At 40.0% G+C, this 24,706-nt stretch overlaps 3 protein-coding genes across 4 annotated transcripts; 2 read left to right on the forward strand and 1 right to left on the reverse strand.

Moving 5' to 3' along the window:
- The first annotated feature begins 2,145 nt into the window (after positions 1-2,145).
- On the forward strand, positions 2,146-3,716 carry LOC118223227 (thrombomodulin). Its single transcript, XM_035409471.1, has one exon. The coding sequence runs from the start codon at positions 2,386-2,388 to the stop codon at positions 3,670-3,672; it is 1,287 nt and encodes a 428-aa protein (XP_035265362.1). The 5' UTR covers positions 2,146-2,385; the 3' UTR covers positions 3,673-3,716.
- Positions 3,717-6,967: 3,251 nt separating this feature from the next.
- On the forward strand, positions 6,968-15,886 carry susd4 (sushi domain containing 4). 2 transcript variants are annotated; one of them, XM_035386181.1, is made up of 9 exons: positions 6,968-7,199; positions 7,837-8,000; positions 9,002-9,205; positions 10,369-10,542; positions 10,831-11,019; positions 11,737-11,931; positions 12,417-12,561; positions 12,921-13,357; positions 13,682-15,886. In XM_035386181.1, the coding sequence occupies exons 2-9, from the start codon at positions 7,871-7,873 to the stop codon at positions 13,714-13,716; spliced, it is 1,509 nt and encodes a 502-aa protein (XP_035242072.1). In that variant the 5' UTR covers positions 6,968-7,199; positions 7,837-7,870; the 3' UTR covers positions 13,717-15,886. The 2 variants fall into 2 exon arrangements, with proteins under 2 accessions (XP_035242072.1, XP_035242080.1); XM_035386189.1 differs by lacking the exon at positions 6,968-7,199 and adding an exon at positions 7,206-7,376.
- A 2,196-nt stretch (positions 15,887-18,082) lies between these two features.
- On the reverse strand, positions 18,083-21,053 carry LOC118210205. The gene is made up of 2 exons (XM_035386202.1): positions 20,694-21,053; positions 18,083-18,585 (listed from the first exon to the last, which is right to left on the reverse strand). Exons 1-2 carry the CDS (start codon positions 20,998-21,000, stop codon positions 18,101-18,103), a joined length of 792 nt encoding a protein of 263 aa, XP_035242093.1. The 5' UTR covers positions 21,001-21,053; the 3' UTR covers positions 18,083-18,100.
- Positions 21,054-24,706: the final 3,653 nt, after the last annotated feature.

Here is a 24,706-nt window from a genome sequence, read left to right on the forward strand (position 1 = left end):
CAGTCAATAATTTTCCTGTTTCTGTCTTTGATGCTTTAGCAGTATGTTTGGGCTCATTGTCTTGCTGTAGGATGAAACATTGTTCAATGACTTTGGAGGCATTTGCATGAGTTTGAGCAGATAAGATTATTCTGCACACTTCAGAATTAATGCTTTGGCTGCAATCAGTCAATAAAGACAAGTGAGCCAGTAGTGAGTGGTTTGCATCTTGCAGTGTAGCCTCTGTAGTTCTGTTTAGTCGCTGGCATATGTACAGTAGCATACAGTAGTCACACCTGCCTCCCGAGCTTGCCAGTGCTTTCTTTCTTCTTCATGACATTGCAAACAGTTTATTTTGATGATCCTAAGGTTTGGCATATGGCTCAGACAGTTGTTTTGTTATTTACCAGCCTCATAATGGCTTCTTTGACTTTCATTGGCACAACTTTGGTCCTCAGGTTGACAAACACCAATAACAGTCTCCAGAGGCAGTCAAAAGCCTATAATCAAGACTAGATAGTGAAGGCTCTCTTATACCTGCACTAAGGAAGCAATTGAACACACTTCACTATTCAGAAAACACCAGTGAAACTACTTCTCACAAACATTATGTTGCTCTGAAATGGGGGGGGGGGGGGGGGGGGGGGGGGGGGGGGGGGGGGGGGGGGGGGAGGGAAATGTATAGAATGTGCTGTAATGTCCACATGTCGAAACCAAATTGAAAAAAATACCCTTTAATAAAAGGTGAGAATCTGTACTTTAACCATATGTGAATCACTTGCTAACAAATCTAAAATTATGGTGTACAGAGCCAAATAAAAAACAAAAAAAAACATCCCAAACATTATGGAGCTCACTGTATGCATGTATATGTATGTAAAATATGTTGAAGCCAGTGCTTCAGTCATAAAACATGGATTCAATCACATAGTTTGCTGGAGACATACATAGTCAAGGCTGAGGTTCAAGACTTTGATCATATAATTATCTGTAAAGTGCACACCCCATATCCACTGTGCCTTACACAAATGTATATATGCACGAGTCAAATAAAGAAAAAAATATGTTTTTGCCCCAAGAATTATGGAGCTCACTGTATGCGTGTATATGTATGTAAAATATGAATCAGTGCAATCCTGCTGTTGTGCTTTCCACATTTCTGTTTTATGTTCCTTCTATACAGTGCTTCTCCAAACAAAGGAAAGGGGTGGTGGCCAGGGTCAGGAAAAAGGTCACAGTGACTTTGTCCTTGGCTACAAATAACAAATGAACTCAAGGGACCGGTATTACTTTCATGACATTAAGGAGCTCAAAATTCTTTTAAAGCAAGAGTTTTGAAAGTCAATAAAGCATTTTAAAAATGTTTGTAATATGTGTTCCAAGGGAAAAAAAAACTTTGCAGTGAATTGTGGACATTTAAAAAAGTTAAAAGTCTATAATACATCAACAGCAAAGTTAAACGAAATTAATTCGAAATTAATAAGCAGTTTTTAGCCACATTTACACATGATATACAGTAATGATAATCGAGTACACTGAACTGAAATAGACAGAGAGTTGTTACAGTGCATGCTTGCTTTTGATAAAAATGTCACTTTTTTGCGTTTTTCTTTGTTCACTATGCTTTACTATGCTTTTTTAAATTATTGTTAAATTGCATAATTATTAAATTGCAGGATAATTATTTAATTGCACACTTATTTATTAGTATAAGGGCATTAATAGCATATTCACGTCTAAAAGAAAGCCAAACACTTTTTGTGTCTATATCTACTATATTTGTATATTGCACACCTGCTGACATTAATGAAATATTCTTGAAATTGCTGACTCTTGAAATACCTGGAGTAATATACTACATGTTGTACAACAAATATGGCATGTCTAGATTAGATCTTAGAGCTGAATATCATGTAGTAATTATTTTTGTTTTCTACATAGTGAAATTTCCCATATTAATTCAACTCTATCAGAGTCCAATAGGGACCAATAAAAGTTAATTTAAGACTTACCACTTCCATGTGCATGAAGTTCATGACTATAATTCACATATCACACGCAAAGAAGGTTTCTCAAGAAGTTTTACTTTGTTTAGTTATCATTCATATAATTATATTAAAATAATGTCAAATTATTTAAGCTTTTAAATTATTTTTTTTTCAACCACTGGGGTTTTTGGAGTTTGTAGCCTGTTTTAAGCGATATTTAAGTCACAAACGATTAGGCCCCTTGTACGTATTTAACAGAAAAGAACACGGAAAATGAAGTTGGAATTTCCTTCCTGTCGCACGATGCGGAGATGAGACTTGACGCCTGCTGGCAACTCGCAGGCGCCGAGAACTTTCAGACACAGCTTCCCCCCTGATACAACAAGGAAGAAATTCTTAACACAGTCGAAACAAAATAATGGACGCTTTAATCAGAGTTATTACAATTCTAGCTTTCCTTTTGGAAGCGGAAGGGGGAAACCCGCGCAGTTGCTCCTGTGTTCTGAAGGACTGCTACACTGCAATTCAGGACCCAAAGGATTTTAAGACATCTGCAGATGTTTGCAGGGACAGAGGGGGACATTTAATGACGGTGCGTTCAACGGTGTCCAGTGATGCCATCCATGACTTACTGTTTAATCTTTTAGAAGACTTCTGGATCGGACTGCAGCTCCCCGATGGCCGATGTAGCAACACTTCGCTTGGATTGCTGAGGGGTTACGAGTGGACGACGGGAGACACCAGCACAGATTTTTCCAACTGGAAAACCAACGCCACTACTTGTTCTCCGATGTGCGTCTCTGTTTCCAGCGACCTAAAATGGACGGAAAGGCCATGCCATGATAAAATAGCGGGATTTCTGTGCGAAAACAACTACCAGAGTACGTGCACGCCTCTGCGCTCGGCAACTAACGAGTCCGTCTTATATAGCACACCACTTGGTTTCAAGGGAGAGGGTTTACTTGCGCTCCCACCAGGAAGCGTTGCGACTCAAATCCCATCTGGAATTAAAAAACTGTGCGCGCCTGATACAGATGTTTGGTTAGGTGCTCCGTGGGGTTGTGACATTGAGAACGGTGGCTGCGAATACCTGTGTCAAATGAATGACGGTTTGCCAGAGTGCCTATGCCAACTTGGCAAAGGACCTCGGGACGGCGTCGCATGCAAATGCGCCCCTGGCTTTGAAATGGTTCGCGGCAAGTGCATGGATATAGACGAATGCTCTGATGGAACCTGCGAGCACATATGCACCAATACCCAAGGTGGATACAACTGTTCTTGTTCAAAAGGATACAAGCAAATGAGCACCGACTCACATAGGTGTGAATTACACTGTCCGTCGGAAGAATGCCCTGCTGTATGCGACAAAAATGATCCCACAAAGTGCTCGTGTCCATTTGGATATATACTTGACCAGAGCGAAAATGGTTCGTTTTGCGTCGATATAGACGAATGTGTCCGTGACAGTAAGGAATGCGACCAGCAATGCAAAAACACGTTTGGAAGTTTCATATGTTCGTGTCACAGTGGATTCGACTTGAGAGATGGGTTCAGGTGTGTCAGGCGTGATTCCTTAGAAGATTCCACTCCCACAGCTGTATCGAACGATTTCGTTAATTCATCTTCACAAGACAGTGCGTGCGTGGTAACAGTAGGAGCCCTAACTGGAATTGTCCTGTGCTTGCAATCGCGCTGCTTGTGGTGATTTATGTTCCCTGTTTATAAAACATTAAAATTAATCACTGTGAACATTTGTGTTTTGTCTTGTTTTGCTGTTGGAAAGTGATGAACATTGCATTCAAACATGAAATAATCATTAATGGCTTAAAATGAACTTAAAAAAAAAACATTTCTGGATTCAACAAAAATGTGTTTATTTACTCCATGCCATCACTACAGTAGCTGGATATTTATTTGTGTTTGCTGAAAAATAAAATTTACAGGACCTACAATAATGGCTTTATAAATAAATAATACTTACAACGAACAGCATAAAACAACTTTTCATTCGCACATATTCAATATGTTACAGAAAAGAACTATTGCTGCACTGATTTCTGCATTTTCATTTGTCGCCTTGTAATTTTATAACTAGCCAATTCAATTGATTACTGATCGCCCTCAGCTGTGCAGGGCTTTAATCAATGCAGCTGCTATCCATGGTCCTGAAGGCCTCCCAGGTTTTAGGAGACAGCAGGCACATCCGATAGCAGTCTAAAATCAGGGAGCTGCTCCTCTGCCCACAGACCACGCCCAGTGTCACACTGCAGCAGCTGTGTGATAGTCTTGTTCTAACGAGCAAGCTAGTACATTGTGAATATTGGTCAGCCAGTTCACAAGTTGTGATAGGTGTTCATGGTATTTATTGTTCATGTGGCAGGTAACATGGAAGCAAATTAATTAGCTATTTTTGGAGTATATTGTGTTTGCCTCCTGGAGCTGCTTGTGGTCAGTAGTTGAATTTATAGGTCTCCACAAACTACATTTTACCAGAATTAAAATTAAGATGGATTTTCCCAAATTGAACCAGAATTTCTTTTATTCTTATTTACATTAACCTCAAGGAAGAAACAATCTATAAACAATAATAAAAGCATTCTCATATCCCTGACTATGCTGACTATGACTGAGACATCAGAAAACGTTGGGACATGTCTGCTGTCACAATAGCATCAGTCATCTGGGTATGAGATGGACAACGAAAGGGAGAGAATCAGCATGTGAGGAGACTGAGCAGTTGAAAGATCCTCTGCTGACAGCCTTCTAGAATAAAACCCTCATTCAGTGTGAGAGTAGTTAATGTCTTATGGGTTTCTTCCACAGATTGTCAAAAGCATCCCACAGTATACTGTGCACATATTTACAGAGTGCATGAGGATGTGTGCATGTGCACAGTCAACCAGGAAAAAGCCATAATTTATTGCTCAGCATGCTCATTATTATGCATAGACACTTAATTTACTAGCATATATTATCTAATCTGCATATTCAGTTATTTCTGGTCCTGGTTGGGGGGAGGGGTTGGCTGGAGTCTATCCCAGCTCATATTGGCTGAGAGGCAAGAATACACCCTGGACAGATTTGCTAGTCCATCACAGGGCACACACACTATTCACCGACACCTGGGGGCAATTTACACTCTCCAATTTTTCTGACCTGCATGTTTTTGGACAGTAGAAGAAAACAAGAGTACCTGGGGGAACCAACGTGGACATGGGGAGAACATGCAAACCCCACACAGAAAAGCCCAGGAAAGGATTTGAACCCGGGAACCCTAGCGACAGTGCTATACACTTATACATGAGTTGATTCATTCAGGATGCATCCACATACTAATCATAATGGTGTACCTTAAACAGTTTTACACTGCTGCAAAGATTATCAGCATGGGCTGGGAGTAGACTTTATACAACATACATATTTAATGCAAATAAATTTTGTGTTTTCTAGACAAATTGCAAATTTGTCCGTAACTGGAGAGAGCGCATTCAAGTGTTCCGTTAAGGTAAGCATTTACTCAGTAATGTGTTGAACTTGGTTCAATGTCGGTAAAATCGGTCACACCGGTGCTTATCTACCAATTTTTGATACCATGGCGCCAACAGTGACCTCTTGAGGATAAGTTTTGAGATGCCAAACGAAAGTGGCAGTGCCACATTGTCAGGAATCTGTATAGGTAACAATCATCATGCATGTGATGCAAGCAAATACCCATGCAAAATGTTGACAACTCTGGGCAAGTGTACAGATAACCTACAAAAGATTAGGCTACTCAGTCCTAATTTTGACTCAAATCCAGTTGACAAACAGAACCTCCTGTGCAGATTTATAGCAGTCGTAAGAATACTTTCTGATATATCAATGACAACATGCATTGGACTGGGGAATAGATGAACTGAAAGCATGGTGAAGGTGTAACAGTGCAGTGGGTAATCACGAGTCCTCCCACATTCATTTTATAGAACACAATATTTTAAATGCACAATATAATTTTCCCCCAAAACCCAGTTTCTCTAAAAAAAAATCAGGAAAGCAAACCACACCCTTTTTTATTTTGCAACAAAATTAAAATAAGGATTTGGTTTTTAGTAGTCTGTTCTGAAACACAACAGAATGTTTTAACATACAGTGTAGGTCATTTTATTGTAGTGTAAGCAGAGCTGAGCTGGATTACTCTAAAATGGACTTTGTCGCTTCACAACAAAACAACGTTTGAGACTGCTGATTCATCACCTGGATGTTACACCATAAAAACTGCTGCATGTTTACAAACTTTACAGCAAATGCAGAGTGCTATCACTGAACTAAAACCCCACCTTAATTCAGAAAACTCAGCACCCTTTCATGCCTAAATGATCAATAATGACAATATTCATTTTTGCAAAGAATGCATTTATGTGTTTGTTACATGCTTGAAACATGAAGTGGTTATTCAAGGCACAAATAAGCAGAAGTGGATTTTATCCATTTGAAGAGTAAATTTCTTTTTTTTTTTAATGCTTTTTCCCCCAAAATTCTAAGTCAGTGTGCCACAACTCTACAGTTGCTGTTACATCAGCATTAGAATGTTCAGTTCTAATTACATACATGCATCTGCTAAAAAGGAGGACTATAAGGAGGTTTCTTATATATTTTGCATGTTTGTATACAAAAAGCATGTTAGCAAAGATAGTTGAACTGAAATAGGGATGTGGAGATTAAGCTATTTTAGCATGGTGTATTTACTTTCTGCAGTATGCTACAGTAAATTCAAACTGTGTTCCCACACCATCAAAGTGATGTAGCCTGTGGGTTCTGAAGGCTAGGTTTTACGAAAAGCATAACGTGATAAATGACAATTCTATAATCAACCTTTTTGTGCACAAATATTTATTATAATTATTAATATTTTTGACATAATTCCCAATAATGGAAAAGGAGGTGGTTGATTTAAATATTTATATATAAGTTATAGTAGCCTACTTACAGATCTTTTTGTGGTTACTGTAGCGGAGAGGCCATTCTTCCTTGTACAGTAGCTTATGGCTATAATAAAATGAATCGGTAATGTACTTTGACCTGTGCTACCTCTCATATTCGACACCCCTACACGGGACGAGTTTAACCTGGGAAGAGGCTTAGTAGAGGACTTCACCTGGACGACGGAACAGCACCTAAAGCTGCACCGGACGGGAACATTCTCTTCTCTGATCCGCCGATTGAAGACTATATAAGCCGCAGTTGCCGGGAGAGGTGGGTGGTACGCTGCCTGTATTGCGCTCCTCTCTCCGAACGCATGCCCGTAGTCTGTCCGTAGATTTCACTGCAAATCAGGCATTTGCGTGCAATCGACCTCCCTCCTCGGGTAAAGGGATCGATGTGGAGGAGGAGGGGGGATTAGTCTTGTTTTTTTATGACTGGCGTTTGCAGGTAAGGGTAGCGACGTCTGTATAATGCATGACTAATGGTAAGGTTGTCATCGCTAGTGTACTCGCGGGTGTTCATTCAAATAACGTTAACCAATCGACCTTGATTAATTTTGTCCTATGGGTAGGCTACATTTCAGAACAGGTGGCGAATGGCTTGTCATGAATCACAACGGTGCGTAGCCTATCAATAGCAATACAACTGACTTGCCTACTGTATGTAGGCCTTGGAAAAATTGCTGTCCACTAGCATAAAACGCAATACGCAGAGGCAGAAAATGAAGCGCATAACGGCTTTGCATTTTAGCATATAATTCGGCATGTTGATTATAATTAGGCCTATGCTGATGGCCGGTGTATGTTGGAACTGTATATTTATTTATGTAAGAATATTAAATATGTGTATTGTTTTTTTCCTGGATATTTCCCAATTTGCCCGACCGTTATGATTTATTTTCTCTCAGAACGTCGCGATCTCATGAACTGTAGCGATAAAAGATGTCTCATCATGTCACGGAAGCAGAAGATCCACAATTACACCGATGCTGCACATTCTGCCGTAAACTTCTGTTGCTTCTAATAGTCTTTCACGTACATCCGCGTTCCAGCTCGTCAGACTTCACTGTCGGTAAGGCTTTATTTTCCTGAAGTTAATGTTAACGTTTAGCTACTGAGTGGGCTAGTTGGATGGCTAAATTAATTTATATTTGGCTTCTTTTTTATAGTGAAAAATCTATCAGATCTAATGCAAATCCCGGACTTTCATGAAGCCATGGTTTATAAATCATCCTTGGGGTGGGGGTTGGGGGGGGGGGGGGGGGGGGGGGCGACTGAGATTTCCGCCGGCAAATCATTTAGATTACATGAGATAAAACGTGTTTTGTACCTTTGTGCTTTCACATTGGTGGTACAGTTATGGTCTAGGTCGCTGTTTCCTATACAATCTAGAGCTATACTCCTCGTAGAAAGCAGTGAGATCAGTATTTTGTTCTCGTTCTCACCCAGATCCAGATGAACCTTTTCTGACCTCCTTCATTTGATGAGCTTTGAAGTTTCTTTCTGTTTTGACTCAGGTTAGAATATGGAGCATGACCAGCCTTAGCAATCACAGTGATTAAAAGAAGAGAAGGTGAAATAGCCTAGATGATCAACTCAGCAAAGACAAGATTTGATGTTTTAAACTGAGTTGTGTAGTTTGCTCTCTCTTTTCTGTAGCTTCTGAGAATATGAAATTGTAAATACACTTTCATTGCTCTTTTACTGTAAAGTCATAATATTTAATTCCAGTGATAAACATGTTCTAACATCATCTATAAAAGCATCAATCACAATTATTTGACATTATAATAGGGTTTAAAATGAATATTTTAAAATCATACCTTTAAATTAAGCTCCTCCTCATGTCACAATTGTTAGAATGTCATTTTTACACATGCTGTGGTATTCGACTTTGTCTTGGTTTAATAAAGTTTTAGTTTTTTCCCCAGGATATATAGCACATATAGAGCTCCTTAAGTTAGCATCCAATTTTTATGTTAGTGTTTTTAATTTTTAGAGAACGTTTAGTATGCGGATAGTACGGGAAAGAAGATGTAACTGTGGCCAGATACTATATATGACATTCCTCAGATCAGCACTTCTGCTTGGATCCCGGTTTCCCTCTGCATGGACACCGGACCCCAGATTCTGGAGTGTTCTTTGAGGGTGCTGTGGCCCGGTTCTCCTGCGAAGAGGGGTTCTGGCTCCAGGGACTGGCAAAGATCGTGTGCACTCAGCTCAATTCTGGGTCTATGGTCTGGATGCCAAGCGGTAAACCACTGTGTCGTAGAGAAGGTGAGCACAGGCCTGTCCTTTACAGCATATCTTTACATCTGATCTCATTTCCAGGATTACTTTTCAACACTTAGAATGCACTAATATTTGATGGCAAGGACAAGAACTGACTTTCTGCACACTAAGGCTTATGATTTCCTCCTATTGTTTATAGAGAATCCTGCACTGTGTCAAGCCAGGTTTTCAAATCCCCAAGGGCCTCTGCTTCGAAGAGGAAATTAAATGGTTGTCAATAGAATTTTTCTTACTATTCATATGGCCAGAGATACTCTTCGGGCTCACATCTGTTTCAGATTACCTTACCTTCTCTTTGGGACCCTCTGTATGTGCCACTTAAACAATTTTTTGTATTTTAAGTTTAGCATTTCAGGTGTATTTATTTAGACCACAAATAGTAATGCACACTTTGGTTACCAAAAAATCTGCCCTCAACAGGGATGTTATAACATATGATTAACTATCCCCACAGAAAGCACAGATGGAACAAAAGATTAATTAGAACATAATGGTTTCCCTGCCATGGGACAAGTGTTTGAATTTGATAATAACCTTCATGGATTTCTGCAAATGGTGCACAAAATAATAAAGACACTATAAAGTAGAGTAGCATTATTGTGTGTATATTTATGTGTGAGACAGAATATCATGGCTATAATAATGTATAATGTATATTTAACAAATACTTGTTTCTCATCAGAATATAAAGCTTTTTAAATTGTTATATGCATGGGGAAGTTGTCCTAGTGAGGAGTTATTCTGGATCAATGTTGAAGACAAAATACATAGCATAAACATATTATAGAAATAAAACTGAGCATAGGAGCATAGGCCAAGTCAGTATATCTGCAGGGAACACTGTATTTTAAATTTGATAAGATTTAAAAAAAATGTTTTATTCTAAATCAAATGGGAGGGAGAGTTCTATTTTTTCTACACTCTTTTAAAACAGACAATTGTTTACTTTCAGAAGAGTCAGTACAGTGCTTGTATGAGTGTAAGCTCACACGACACGTTCAGTATTAGGAGGAAATATCTCATGTAGAGATAGAGTGTGTGCACAATTACACTGCCATCTTTGTGTTGATTTATTCTAAGCCGTGTTTGAAGTGAAACTTAACCCATTAACCCTCCTGTATGGCATTAAACCTGTCTCGATTCTGCAGCTTGTCAGGTCCCACACATAGTGGATGCTGAGGTTCAGAATAAAACCTACAGACCCGGTGATCAGCTGATTGTCAGCTGCCACGAGGGCTTTCAGATCCGGTACCCAGACACGGACATGATGCAGTCAGTCTGCCAGGACGACGGGAGCTGGGACAACCTGCCCACCTGCCAAGGTGCATTTCAGTAACTGTGCAGTGCGTTTCAAGGCATAGCTTAGTAACTCTGCAGTGTGATTCAAACAAGAGTTCAGTAACTCCAAACAAGATGCAGTTTAGTAGATGTAGTGTGCAGTACTTACCATACATACTTTCCATTTATACAGCTTAACATTTTGCTGAAGCATGCTGGGTAAAGCTGATAAGCAATGGGTGCCATAACCTTCCACCTGACACATTGTTTATATGAGAAGCAGTGGTTGTAAATCAGTTCAGCATGGCCCATTCTCCGTTTCTGTTCCACAGGCTGCATGTGCCCTGTGGTCCCTCCCCACAGCTATGTGAACATCTCAGAGGCAGAGTCCTCCCTGCCAGTGGGGACAGTGGTGCGCTACCAGTGTTTCCCGGGATACAAGCTTGATGGCGTGGAGCTGTTGGAGTGCATGTACAACCTCATCTGGTCTGATGTCCCACCCCGATGTATTGATGTGGAAGGTGATTGGCTGTAGCACTTATCAAATTATACCAGTGACATGGACTTTATTTGAAGTGAGAACACTGTTTGCCCAGCCCTGCAATCACAATTGTTGAACCGCATTTAATGTATATACAGTTGTTTTAACAGGCCTCATGTATATAATTCACAGGGTATTTTGTTTTACTCAGCTGAATTGTGACACAGAGCCATTATGATCACGCGCATGCTGTCCAAAGGGCACTTTTTAACCTGGATATCCTCCTAAGACTCAGCAGTTCATTTTTGTCCCCTGTAGGAGACTCAAGAACCATATATCCTACAATGACAAAATCTACACAACAAGGGGCATTCAATCAAAATTAAATACTATTTTTTGAAAATATATTCACTGTAACATATGTTTGTCAACCTACTTGTATTATGTCACAAAAAAATTATGCTTAAACATTTTTTCTGCCGAGTCTCGGGAGAATGTACGTGTGGATAAGAAACGAGTGCTTGGGTTCACTGCTTGGGTGTACTGAAGCACCTTTTTAGTTTAACACGTGCATACTAATACTCACAGACAGCTCACAAACACATTCTCTCTCTCTCCCTCTCTCTTTCTCTCTCTCTCTCTCTCTCTCTCTCCCCCATTCTCTGCCCATCTCTCTCTCACACTCTGTCTCTCTCTCTTTCTCTCACACACACACACACACACAACTTTATGTGCTGTGATGCTGTCTCGTTCCCAGTGTGTCCGCTGCCTCTGATGGTGGAGCATGGAGACTACATTTGCCACCCCCAGAACTGTGACAGGTACATCCATGGGACGGTGGTGGAATTCTACTGCAACCCAGGCTACTCCCTGACCAGTGACTACATGTACATCACCTGCCAGCATGGTCGTTGGTCACCCCCTGACATCCATGTGTACTGCAACAAGTCAGGTAAGTCAAGGACCACAGTAGCAGTAGATTTAGGATTGTAATGGTAGATTTGCCTCAACTTTAGGTTTTCAGGGTAATTAAGAAATTAAAGAAAATCATCACCCTTGTTATTATTTGTTACAATGACATAATAATAACAATAACAATAATAATAATAACAATTCACTGATCTGGGAGAACTGTGTATGTTACATGTTAACTTTCATGTAAGGTAAAAGAAGACATTCAGGCTCTGCCTCACAGTGACACTACTGAGGTACATGAAAAAAAGTCTTTCTCCTCATTGCTCTGATGAAGTCAGAGCCATTCCTAGACCTTTGGGGGCAGAAAATAAGTCGGGGGCCCCTCCAAGACCATGGCACCTTCTGATTCTTCTACTTGCTTGGCTCTGAATCAGTCAGTGGACAGCAAAGCCTTTCACAACCATCCATTGTCAGAGAGGAACAATAAAGTCATGCTACTCTGTTCTCATCTCTTCCCCTTAGGGCCTTCCTGGCCAAGCCTCCCAAATTCCAGCCTGACAACATGGAAGATGGTAGTGCTCACAGCCACCAGTGTGTTGCTGGGGTTGTTGCTGGTCATTGTGGCCCGGATGTTCCAGGTTGGCTGTAAGGTGCAGTGCAACCCCAGGTACAGCACTGCACGTTATCCCAGGGGATCCGCCATATGGACTGGGCCAGTCCCAATCAGCCTAAGCTACATTACAATATACATAGTTGTATAGTACTATGTGCTTTTGCATTCATTATGTTATGCCAAGATTACTGCTGTATGACTCCCTGCGTATGTCTCAGCAAGTACCCAAGTACACTGTACAAATCTCCTTGCCATGCATTTTGATTTCTGTATTTTGAGTACATGCAAAGAAAGTATTTATACAAAAATGCCTTTTCAGTACTTCCTATTTCTTTTGAATTTGTATTAGGACTTCTGGAAACTAAAAGCATGCACATGCTGGGCTTAAATTCATGCAGTCCCTTTCTCCCAAGCTTTCCCAGGGATCACCAGCAGAATGACCCCGATGTCTTGGTGGTGAACGGCGTTCCCGTGCTGCTGCCTACGTACGATGAAGCTGTAAATGGAGGCAGCTTCCCGTTTAACAGCGACCTGCCCCCTGCTGGTCCAGGGGACTTGTTGCACTCCGAGGAGTCAGGACCTCCTGCATACCCTGGCCACGAGGGCATCCGGCCCAATGGCTCCAGTGAAACGTGCCCCTCGGAGAGTCTCTCTGGCCAAAATGCCAGGGGGATGTCACATGACTCCAGTGAAATAGTCCACTACGAGAGCCCTTCCTGCTACTCAGAGTGCCTCCACAGGACTCTACCATCATACCCTGGAGGGCTACATTCCATGTCGGAGGGTAACGAAGCCAGAGGCTCCAGCATGGACACAGCCTCCACCAGCCCCAGTGTGGACATAGCAGATGGTAAGGCTGTCCAAATCAATTCAAAATTGCATTTTCCTTACCTCGCACTCAGCATATTACACAATATTTATAGTGCACACAGGCTATGCCATAGTCACAGCTTTCTTATCTATAGTATAATTCTGTTGTTAACATTACGATACTCATACCCATAGTACAGCACTGTTGCAATGATTACAAAATTCTCAGGCACAATACAGCATTGTTGTAAAAACCATAAAGCCCAAGTTTACACTTAATGGACTTATGTATGGCTAAGTCACACACAAGTGCAGATGGACGAACATTTAACGGAATTAAAATTTTGCTTTGTTCTTCCCCTAGAAATTCCACTCGTGGAAGAAGTGGAGAACTCTTAGTGTAATCAGCGTGGAAATTCAAAAGATTTTTTTACATTTTATTTTACGTTGAATATATCTGAAGCATACAGGTAAAAGCCCTTCGGCTTAGTTTTATGGAACCTTTTTTCCTGCCTATCATTTTTCCAGTAAATTCCTACACTCCAATTAAGGTCTTCGGAATGAACTCCACAGGAGCAAAACACCACAGGTCCCACAGAAGAATGAAGCAATACAAGCACCTGCAGCTGAAGGTCTTTAAAAAAACTATGCACCTTGTTCAGACTTGGTTCCTGCTTTGCATCTGTTGCTTTGCTTTGAAAAAAAAAAAAAAAAAAGATGCACCAAAGATTACAGAAAGTACTGCCGTTTTCCGGAATCTTCCAACATCATCCATTGAGACCAGTCAGCAAGTTCTTTGATCCATTTGTCTATGGTTTGTCATCATGGAACACTGGAGCATTTCTGATTGGAAATCTCCCTCAAATCTGACACTTAAGTGCTAAACATGGACTGCACACCAAAAACAGCCGCAGCACGGGTGACTTCCTCGGTTATTTTCCCTCATGTCAAAACGTTCTAAAGAAATGATATGGATGAGACTAACTGGTGGTTTGGACAATTTTCTGATTTAAACTGAGGCAGGCAGTTCGCTTTCAGCTGATATAGTTTCAGATTAACCTGTTATGCCTTACTCTTACTAATGCACAAGATACAACCTATTACATAGACTCAAAGGCAAATCATTACTTACAGCATGCCAGTCCATGATCTTTTTAAAGCTATGGTGAAAGCTGTTTCGGGGAAAGTGAAATTTGGTCGTAACAGGCTGCGCTTCTTCTAGTCTGAAAGCAAGGAGCCCCTGCTTCCTGTCATGCACAGGCCAATCTGATGCTACTTCATTCCTCTTCTAGTCATATTCACCACTCGACAGAGGCCCACCTCCCATCTGTCAACATGGCCATTTTTTCCTCCTATACCACTTGCCTGTGCCCGGATTAAAGTTAGCAGCATTCTCTCTCACTGACACCCACCCAAAATGGGGCCACTGGCCCAAAATTGAAGCAGACACATTGATTGGTTTGTTTGTACACCCTATATCGGAGTCAGATCAATATTAGCAATGACTGCGCTGAAAGACCTTGGCTACATTCTGACCTTAATAAAAGCTTGGAAATTTGTGGAAAGGCAAAGCTAACTAGCTAGTCAGCAATAAATACAACTTAATGCAGAGCTAGCTTGTTACCCAATTTAACAATGATTGGTGCTAGAAAGTAAATGCTAATACATAGACAGCTACCTACTCAGCAAGTAAACCAGAAATATTAGTTACAAAGCAGATCAGAATCCCCGGTAGGTAGCCAGCAAGTTAACTGCAGTACATTTATTGCAGGCTAAAAAGATATTGCCAATAATAGGTTTACCTTTCATTTCTCCCCCTATATCAACTGTAATACTTACTACTTAAGAGGCCTTAAGTAAAGGGTATATTACAAATAAAAAGACTAAAGATTTACAGCAACGGTTCATCAAGTCACTTTGGCATAAATTAATCATGAAATACTTTCAGAATAATGCGATTTATTCTGTAAATTCTTTTGCATACATCCTTACAGCCTTGCAATCCAAATGCTAGCTCTCCCGGTCGGAGTCACAAATACTTGAGTATCAGCACAGACAAACTGAGAATACTGGCTTTACCCATACCATATTGTTTGGATTATAATAAAATCACACTTTTGCCCATATTGATGGAAAGGATATGAGCTATAGGTAATTACTAAACAAAATAATTATTTTTCTGGACTGTGTGAAAAAGAGTGCAGCCACGTTTTCTTTTTTCTTTTTTTTGAACAGGTGATGTTTACTACTGGTGAGTGTGTGGATGGTTAAACTTTTAAGTGCATGTGAGTCAGTGGCATTTTACCTTAATGCAGACACGTGTGATGTTCTACCTATATTATTGCAGACGAATATGCAGATGCTTTATTTTAATGCAGTTGAGCACATGGATGCCAAGTGAGGGCATAAGTGATCCATTTCTTTACAGTTTGCAGAGGAAAATGGATGCAATACATACTACATGTAACATGTAAAACGTGCAAAGCAGGGAGTACCTATGGAGATTCATACTGTGTGTTGCTGTGGACAATGAACACGAAAGACTCTGATAGTAAAAGGACTTTCTTTACTCATGACCCCACCTGCTTCTGTGAAAAGGCATTACATCCTGGTCTTGGCATTATTAGAGTATAATGATGGTGTTTACAGAGCATTAAGCTTACACTTTTAGTTGAGGCCAAGTTAAAATGCCCTGTAACAAATTTACTGTTAGTGAATTTGATTATGATAGTAACATTAATGTCACTAAAACGTATCGGCAACATACAATAACACCTCTGTAGCTTTGCCTCCACAGTTCTGGGAAACTACAAGGGTACATTCAGGTCACGCACTCTACCTCAAATTAAGCCCATTTCTTTGACAGGGGGATTACCCTGAACCATTTTCACTAACGCTCCTCAGAAATGAATCTCAAATCTAAACTCTGACTTTTGTTTCCAGACTTAATGCATCAGACATGGAAAATACCTATTCAGTTATACAGCAATTGTGTCTGGAAATGGGTTTAGAAATTTTTTTTTTTTTTTTTTTACAAGAATAAAAATGAAAAATTACTACATCTAAAACCTTACTTGTACAGTGCCGTGAAAAAGTATTTGCCCCTTCCTGATTTTCTCTATTATTGCATATTTGTCACACTGAATGACAGATCTTTAGACAAAATTAATGTTAGACAAAGGGAAACTGAGTAAAGACAAAACAAATTTTTTACAAAACTTTTTTCATTAAATGAAAAAAGTTATCAAACGCCCATGTGGAAAAAGTAATTGCCCTATTAGTTACTCTATCAACCAATTAACCAAAGTTAATTGATAATTAATGATTCAACACAGCCAGGCTTGATTGAAGCCAGCCCTGTTGAATCTAAACCTCACTCATATTGAACCTCACCATCAGAGTGAAGTAGTCCCCACAAAGTTTCTACAAGCACACTATGACACATTTAAAATAAATTCCAGAAGAGATGGTAAAAATGCTGTAAGTTTGGGAAGGGTTACAAAGCAGTCTATGGCTCTGGGACGCCACGCAACCACAGTGAGAGCCATTAACTCCAAAAGATCACTCGGAATAGTGGTGAATCTTCCCAGGAGTGGCTGGCCGGTCAAAATCTCTCCAAGGGCTCAGCTACAACTCATCCAGGAAGTCCCAGAACATCCAAGGAACTGCAGGCCACTCTAGCCTCAGCTAAGGTCAGTGTTCATGACTCCACAATAAAAAATAAATATCATTGCTCGTCTCAAATTTGCAAAAAGACCTGGAAGATTTCCAAGTCTTTTGGGATAATGTTCTATGGGCAGATGCATCAAAAGTAAAACTTTTTGAATCGCATGGGTCTCATTATGTCTGCCGCAAAGCAAATACAGCATTTAACAGTAAGAACATACCGACAGACAAACATGGCGGTGGTAGTGTGATGGTGAGGGGATGCTTTGCTGCCTCTGGACCTAGACAATTTGGCATTATTGAAGGAACCTTGAATTTGGTTCTTTACCAGAAAATTCTTAAGGAGAATGTCCGGTCATCTGTCCTTGAGCTGTAGCTGAAGCATAATTGGGTTATGCAGCAAGACAGTGATCTAAAACAAAAAAAACACATCTGAATGGCTGAAAAGAAACAAAATGAAAGTTTTGGAGTTGCCTAATCAAAGTCCTTGAACCTAATATAGATGCTGTGGCAGGACCTGAAACGAGTAGTTCATGCCAGAAAACCTACCAATTTGAATTAAAGCAGTTTTTCTAAGAAGAATGGGCAAACATTCCTCCACAGCAAAGTGAAAGACTAATATAAAATTATAGGAAGCATTTGGTAGCAGTTATAGTGCTAAATGTGAGGCAAACAGTTAAGTTTAAGGGGGCAATTACATTTCCACATGGGTGATACGGATGTTTGATAACTTTTTTCATTTAATAAAAATCTGAACAATGTGTTTTGTGTTTACTCCAGATCCCTTGGTCTAATATTACATTTTGTATCAAGATCTGAACCCATTTAGAGTGAAAAATATGCAGTACTAGAGGAAATCAGGAAGGGGCAAATACTATTTCATGGCACTGTACCACATCATGTATCAGTCTAGTGCAAATTCACAGTGGAGTTATCAGAGACGAAGTAAGTGAGCCGGAGTTCATGTAGTTGCATGGAAAGTCTTCAAATGTAGCTTATTAAAGTATCAAACAGGGTATAAAAACCCATCATTCCCTAGGGGTTTAACCTACAGACTGTTCAGTGTGCATTAAAAAAAAAAAAACTGACAAACCACTGATACAAAAGATAAAATGTGTCATTCGCCGACTTTATGAAACTCTGCCTCGTACAGAAGCTGATGGAATTTGAGTTTGACCGCGCACTTCTTCTCGTAGGGCAGCCTCTTGAGGTGCGGCAGAAGGCTCATGAGGAAGAGCTCGTCCTCGGTGCCCTCCAGCCCCTCCCCTTGCCACCGGGTCCGTTTGAGCGCTGGCGAGCCCGCGTGGGGGAAGCCGGGGGGCGTGTCCGCGTCGCTCAGCTCCGCCTCCCTCCCGTGCAGCATGGAGGCGGAGTGGCTGTTGACCTCGCTGTCCCCCTCCCAGTCCCGCCCGTCGCACAGGTCGTCGGCGGCGGAGCTCGTGGTGGAGGTCCGCGACTGTATGAACGGCGTGAGGAAAGCCATGTGCTGGCTGTACTTCCAGCAGCGGTGGATCCCGCCCGACGCCAGCCGCCTCTCTTCCGACCGCTTGTCTTTGATGAAGCCGTCTCTCAGACTCTTCCATTTCTTACGGCAGTCTTCCTCTAGACAGTGACAACAATCAGCAACAAATCAAAGCTTCTACAGATGAAAACGGCACTGCCTGAGAAGCATGGTGCAGAAATTCAGAATTTTACTTAAATTAAAAAATGCCATTTTCTTTAATCCTGTATCAATGAACATTTGTTGAGAAATGGCCAGTGTGATGAATGAAAAAATTAACTTGATGCAAAGTCCAAATAAATAAATAAATAAATAAATAAAAGGTGCTACTGATTACAAAACCGAATTTTAAAAATGTTTCTGATTTAATTCGAAATTCTGTTCGACCAAAGAAAGGGGTGGGGGGGGGGAAATCAAAACAGGTATCACAACCTCTGTATGAAACCGAAGTGTATATTCTTGCTTTAAACCACCAACCCCTGAATGTCCTGATAGTCATACTTAAAGTATCCACCATCATTCATCGCTCACAAAAACAGTCTGGGCCAATCGAAAACATTCTCCAATACTGAATATGAAAAAACTCAAAGTGAATACCTTTAAGGACAGACACAATGACCACTTAAAAGAATTCAGGTTAATTAGTGACTAGCCTATATTGTTGATCTAATAAGTCTAGTTAGTCATCATTGATAAACAAGGGGAAAAATTCCTTTCGACTAATGTCTAATAAATCTCCAGCTTTTTCAATGACACACTCCATTTTAGTGACAATATTTTTCACAAGCCGGAAACGCTTGCAATGGAAGCTATAGTTCTTATTGTCTTGATATGAACAGGCAGGTTCCTACCTTTACTGCCCAGTATGAAACAGTATGGTACTGCATCATGCACCTGCCTTCATCGCCGGCACGCAGATTCCTAAATCCAACTATGCACAGTAATGGTAACTTGCAAGCTTATTCAACATCAGTTTACCACGTGACATTCCGACTTAAGTGACCAAACCAGGTTGTTAGACAGGTAAACAGATGCATTCTGCAAGCCACTGGTCCAAAGTACATAATAAAATCAACCATGAAATGGTAAACCGACCACAAAAAATACTGTTTTACGAATGCCATTTCAGTCTACAGACTTGAACCAAACAAAAAATTGTCATTTAAATTGAAGAGGGTAGACGACAAGCACAGACCAAACGATCTAGATTCTATATGGAGGAATGGTCAAATACCATGCTATTTCAACGGCATTTGTGTGACCCATAATTCATTATCACTCATAATTGTTAGACATTCTAAAAGCAGCAGTGATTCACGATGTAGTGTCCCAAAGAATATTAATTGCAAGTTAGACATTCTTTGCACACAAAATTTTTGCGGTTATGACAGCTGAGAATTAATACCGGAGATAAAGTTGAGCAAAACATGTTAAATGTATGCAGGGATGATGCGTATGACCCGGTACTAAACCACAACAAAGGCGCACTGGAAATCGCACCAAGACATCGTCCAGTAGTTTGCGAGTCTAGCTGCAATACTACTACTAGTATGTGAAATTTACCCACGGAAAATACAGTACTTGAGAATAATACGCCGTGGTCGGTGCCACTGCTCCAAATTTATTATTGCAAGTGTTTTTCTCCTTCGTGAAAATGCTCTGGTTTGCCTAGACTAGCTTGCAACGTTAGCTAACTAAGTAGCTACATAGCAATAACGGAAACCTAGAAGTTATACCAAGATAACGCTAATGCCAAGGCTGTAATGCGTGAAGTTTCAAAATATATGACAAGATAGCAATTTAAGTGCATGTATGACTGAAATATGCATTTCCATTACAAATCTCAAAATACCGCAAGTTCGCTAGATGGATAGCTAGAGATCGTGTAGCTTGCGCTAGCTCACGACTAGGATAGCTAGCTATAGCTAACGTGTACGTTCTACAATTCCCATCCAACAAAACAAAACTCTAATTTATTAGCAATTACCAAAACACGAGATTAATGTTGCAGCAACCCGTTAATGCACTTCATCTGAAAATACTACGAGTAGCTAGCCAGTTTGATGCAGGGCACAGCGTGGTAGATAGAAGCTGGTCATTAATTTCAAGGCAGATAGCTTAGCTTGCTAGCTAGTTAACTTTAGGACAGTGGCAAGAAACAGTCGTAAGTTTGCCAGCTAAGGTAGCAGCTAGAACACTCGCCACTCACCCGGTAATTCCACTTGGAGGCTCACAGCCCTCCACGCAGCCGCTTTCTTGTCTAAGTCCTTGTAGGAACTTAAAGTCGAGTTGTACAACTCTGGATGAACCGAAACCGCTGATATTAACCTTTCCTCCATTACCAAAGCTTTTGCTTTCTGAAACACGTTTGAGCGCCACTCAAGTTCTTCTTTCGTGATTTTCCTACGTCTGTAGACTGGCACAACTCTGCCGCCTACAGCACTGGCGGACAACGACGACCAAGTTGTTTTATAATTTCCACCATAAATAAATAAATATTGTTCCAAAATCGACATCAACTGGGCCCGACGCTTATGTACACTTCAGAATTTATTATAGACCAGGGTTGTCTGTGAAGCGTAGGCTACTGTGACAATTATTTTTGAAATGCGCTATATAAATACATTTTGATTGATTGATTGATTGATTGATTGATTCTGACGCAGTAACATCATCAATTAATACAAGTGAGCCAGTACTTGTGACAGCCATACGTGCCCAAAATATAACACCCCCACCACCATTTTCACAGATGAGGAGTATGCTTTGGATCTTAGGCGGTTCTTTTTGGCCTTAGTTCACACTTTGCTCTCGCCATTACTCTTAATACAAGTACATCTTGGGTTCATCTGTCCACAAAACCTTTTTCAGAACTCGGTCCTCGGTCAGCAACTATAGAGATCTTATTTGCCTACCAGGCCGTTTGCAATTACTTAGCTCACCAGTGCTCACTTTCTTATTAAGGATGTTCCAAACAGTTACAAAAGCCAAAGGTTGGCCTATGTCTTTGACTGTTTTTTATTCTTATTTGTCAGCCTCATAATGGCTTGCTTGACTTTGATTGGGACAATTCTGGTACTTATGTTGAAAAACAAACAATAACAGACTCCAAAGGCAATCAAAAGCCTAGAATCACGAGTAGAATCACTTGAACCTCTCTTATACCTGTGCTAAGGATGGAATTAAACACACCCAAATAATCATAAACACCGGTGAACCATTTGTCTCAAACATATGGTACCCTGAATTGGGGGGACTATGTATACAAGGTGCTCAAATTTCTACATGGTGAAACCAAAATGTATAAAAATACACTTTAATAAAATATGAGAATCTGCACTTTAACCACATGTGAATTGTTTAACTACAAATCTAATATTGTGGAGTATATCACCAAATTAAGAAAAAATGGTATTGAACCTGCACTGGTTTCTTAGTTCTCAGACTATATGGTACTATTGCCCTGAAAAGACATTTACATTTCAGACTTTTGGAGTGTCTTAGATAGTTTATGATTTGTTTGAGTCTAGGTTGTGTTCACTTTCTGATTCTAGCCAGATTTATAATCGTTTCTGGTCATAAGAGTTGCTCCTCAGCTCCTATGAGGCTTTCCTTCAGCTCCTACCTTTCTCAAGCCAGGATTTGAGAGGCGGGAGCTGCCACACCTAGTATCCTTTTAACAATGGCCTTATTGAGTGAAAGACATATTATCTATTATGTAACTTAAGCTTAATGTTCAATAATAACATGTATGCCTCCTCTGTTGCAGGCCATGAATTCCTGTTTAATGTGTTATAGCTTAGCTGCATGGTTTGAGGAAGCAAAATTTCAAAACTGCAAGGAGGTACTACAAAGCACAGCACAGGCCAAATTGTCATTAGTTAATTTGTTGTTTTCAAAAGTGTTTAGCCACTTAATTTACATGCCTAATAATAACCACAGCATTAGTCATTATAACAATTATGTGGACAAATTATCCAATAAAACTACTATTGTACTGCACCTGGTATTTTAAACAAGCCAGTTACACATTCTGTCATCAGCATGTCAACTGTAGTTGAGTCTTGCAGTGGCACCTCCAGAATCCAATCATGGCTATGCCGGAGAAATTACAGCTTACCTACTTATACTAGACAACTGTGGCAGGATAATGAGATAGCTATGAATGTGGGCAAGTTAACAAGCTGTATGTATTTTAGGAGGCTAATTCACTGACTATTACGGGCGAGCTGTAAGTTGGAACGTCACCAGAGCCCTAACAACAGAAAGCTCACTAGCGAGCAATATGTTGATTATTTAATTGAATCGTGCTATTTTTTGTCAGGTTGGTGCATTACGATGTCATTATCATTTATAAAAATAACAAACCTCAAGTCAACTGTGTACAATGCACAAAGTTCTGAGTTGGCTGAGTTAGTTTGTGTACTTTAGCTCTTTAGCTGTTTCATTTGGCTTCTTCTACATTGGTATATGAAAATAGTTCAGTAATCATTTTTTAATATAACACAATTGAACTAAATACATTTCTGGTTTTTATTTTTCAAGACAAGAAATTTTGTAATGGCACATATATTGCAATTGTTTTTTCAAATTTTTAATTTTACTCACATATGACCAGTGTTCGGGAGTAGGCTACTTTATATGTTGTTAAGCTAGTAATTTAATTACATTTTCAATAGTTTGCTGGTAGTTCAACTACATTAAAATTTATGTAATAGCTGTAGTACTTAATTACTTTATTTTCTAATTTTGAGGCGTAGTTAATGACAGGAACTAACAACTACTTTTGGCCGTAATTTTTTTTTTTTTTCCAACCGCCCTTGACCAAATATTGCTTCCTCGCTCTCTTTTCCCTCTAATTCTGGTTGATGAGAAGCGCTCTGCTCCACTATAGTTGCCAATGTTCAATTGCCATACATTGCAGGTTTTCCACTCTGCTCTGCATAGTGGTTCTCCCTGAAAAAATGTATTTCTCACATGCATGTCATGTCTGCAACTTACTACATACCTAGAACCACAATTACTTACATTAAGAATATACATTTCTGCCTAGATTAGCTCAGGTCCAGACTAGGGAAACTTTAAATCTTGAAAGTTTTGCGACAGGAAAGCACAACACTTATAATTATAGGTCTACTAGGGCTTTCCTTGTGCCATAGTTGCCATCTCTAATTGCTACTTTCAGTTGTAAGTACCATTAGAATTGTCACCAGGGTAACAAAGAATCTGACATATGTGCAACTGCTAGCTTGAATCTCACCCAACTCATTATTAAGTCAGGCTGTAACAGCTGTTTCATGAAAATGTGCTGTCCAACAACCTGATATGTATAAAATTAGGTTTGTTTGTAACAAGCGCTTCTGATGTTGCCTCTTGTGCAGTTTTACCTGTCACTTAAAATTTTTTTTATTTGTTTCTCATTTTTCTCTGTTTTGGAATTGGTCAGTAATGCCACTTGATGCTATCTGTATATCAAGACACTGCATACACTTGCTTAGAACAGATCACACAGTTCTACAGGAGAGGTTGAAGGAGAGGTAAATGTCTCACTGATAACAGCTGGTTTCCTTGAGGTAGAAAGTTGTGTTGTGTTACCCAGAACCGGGCCCACTAATGTTGTCATAGTCCACTACTGACATCGCCAAAACCAAGGCTTAAGCCTGCAATTACAGACCCCAGCTTTTTCTTGTGATGAGGACCTTTCCCTTTTCTGAGTGAGCCAGTCAGTAGCCTGACATTTGTCAATATTTTCAACAGAAAACATTGTTAAAATAAAGCTGTATTCCTGAATCTCCATTTTTGGAGATTGTTATATGCAAGCAGTTATAAACCTAGTAAGTCACACCTAAGAGTACAAATTACTTATAACTTGTATAGTGCTCACCACCAGTTATGACTAGCATAAAACTTGAATGCAGTTTAATGCTGGTCATAACTGGTGATTCAACAACACAACTATTCTGTACATGTCTTAACACAGAACACACACACACACATAATTTTTTCTAAAAAAAAAAAAAAAAAAATTATATATATATATATATATATATATAGCTCTAAACATGCTTGCAATGTGGGTATACAGTGATTTGAAATTAATTTGTTTAAGAATGAAGGAAGCTGTGTTATCATAGCACTGCTTAATCAGGCGATCCTTCTTAAAGGCACTGCACTTTGTTATTGGACAGGGTTACTCAAAGCTGGCCTTCAGGGCTGTCAGTA

This window comes from Anguilla anguilla, chromosome 1, assembly GCF_013347855.1.
Source record: "Anguilla anguilla isolate fAngAng1 chromosome 1, fAngAng1.pri, whole genome shotgun sequence".
Taxonomy (NCBI): domain Eukaryota; kingdom Metazoa; phylum Chordata; class Actinopteri; order Anguilliformes; family Anguillidae; genus Anguilla; species Anguilla anguilla.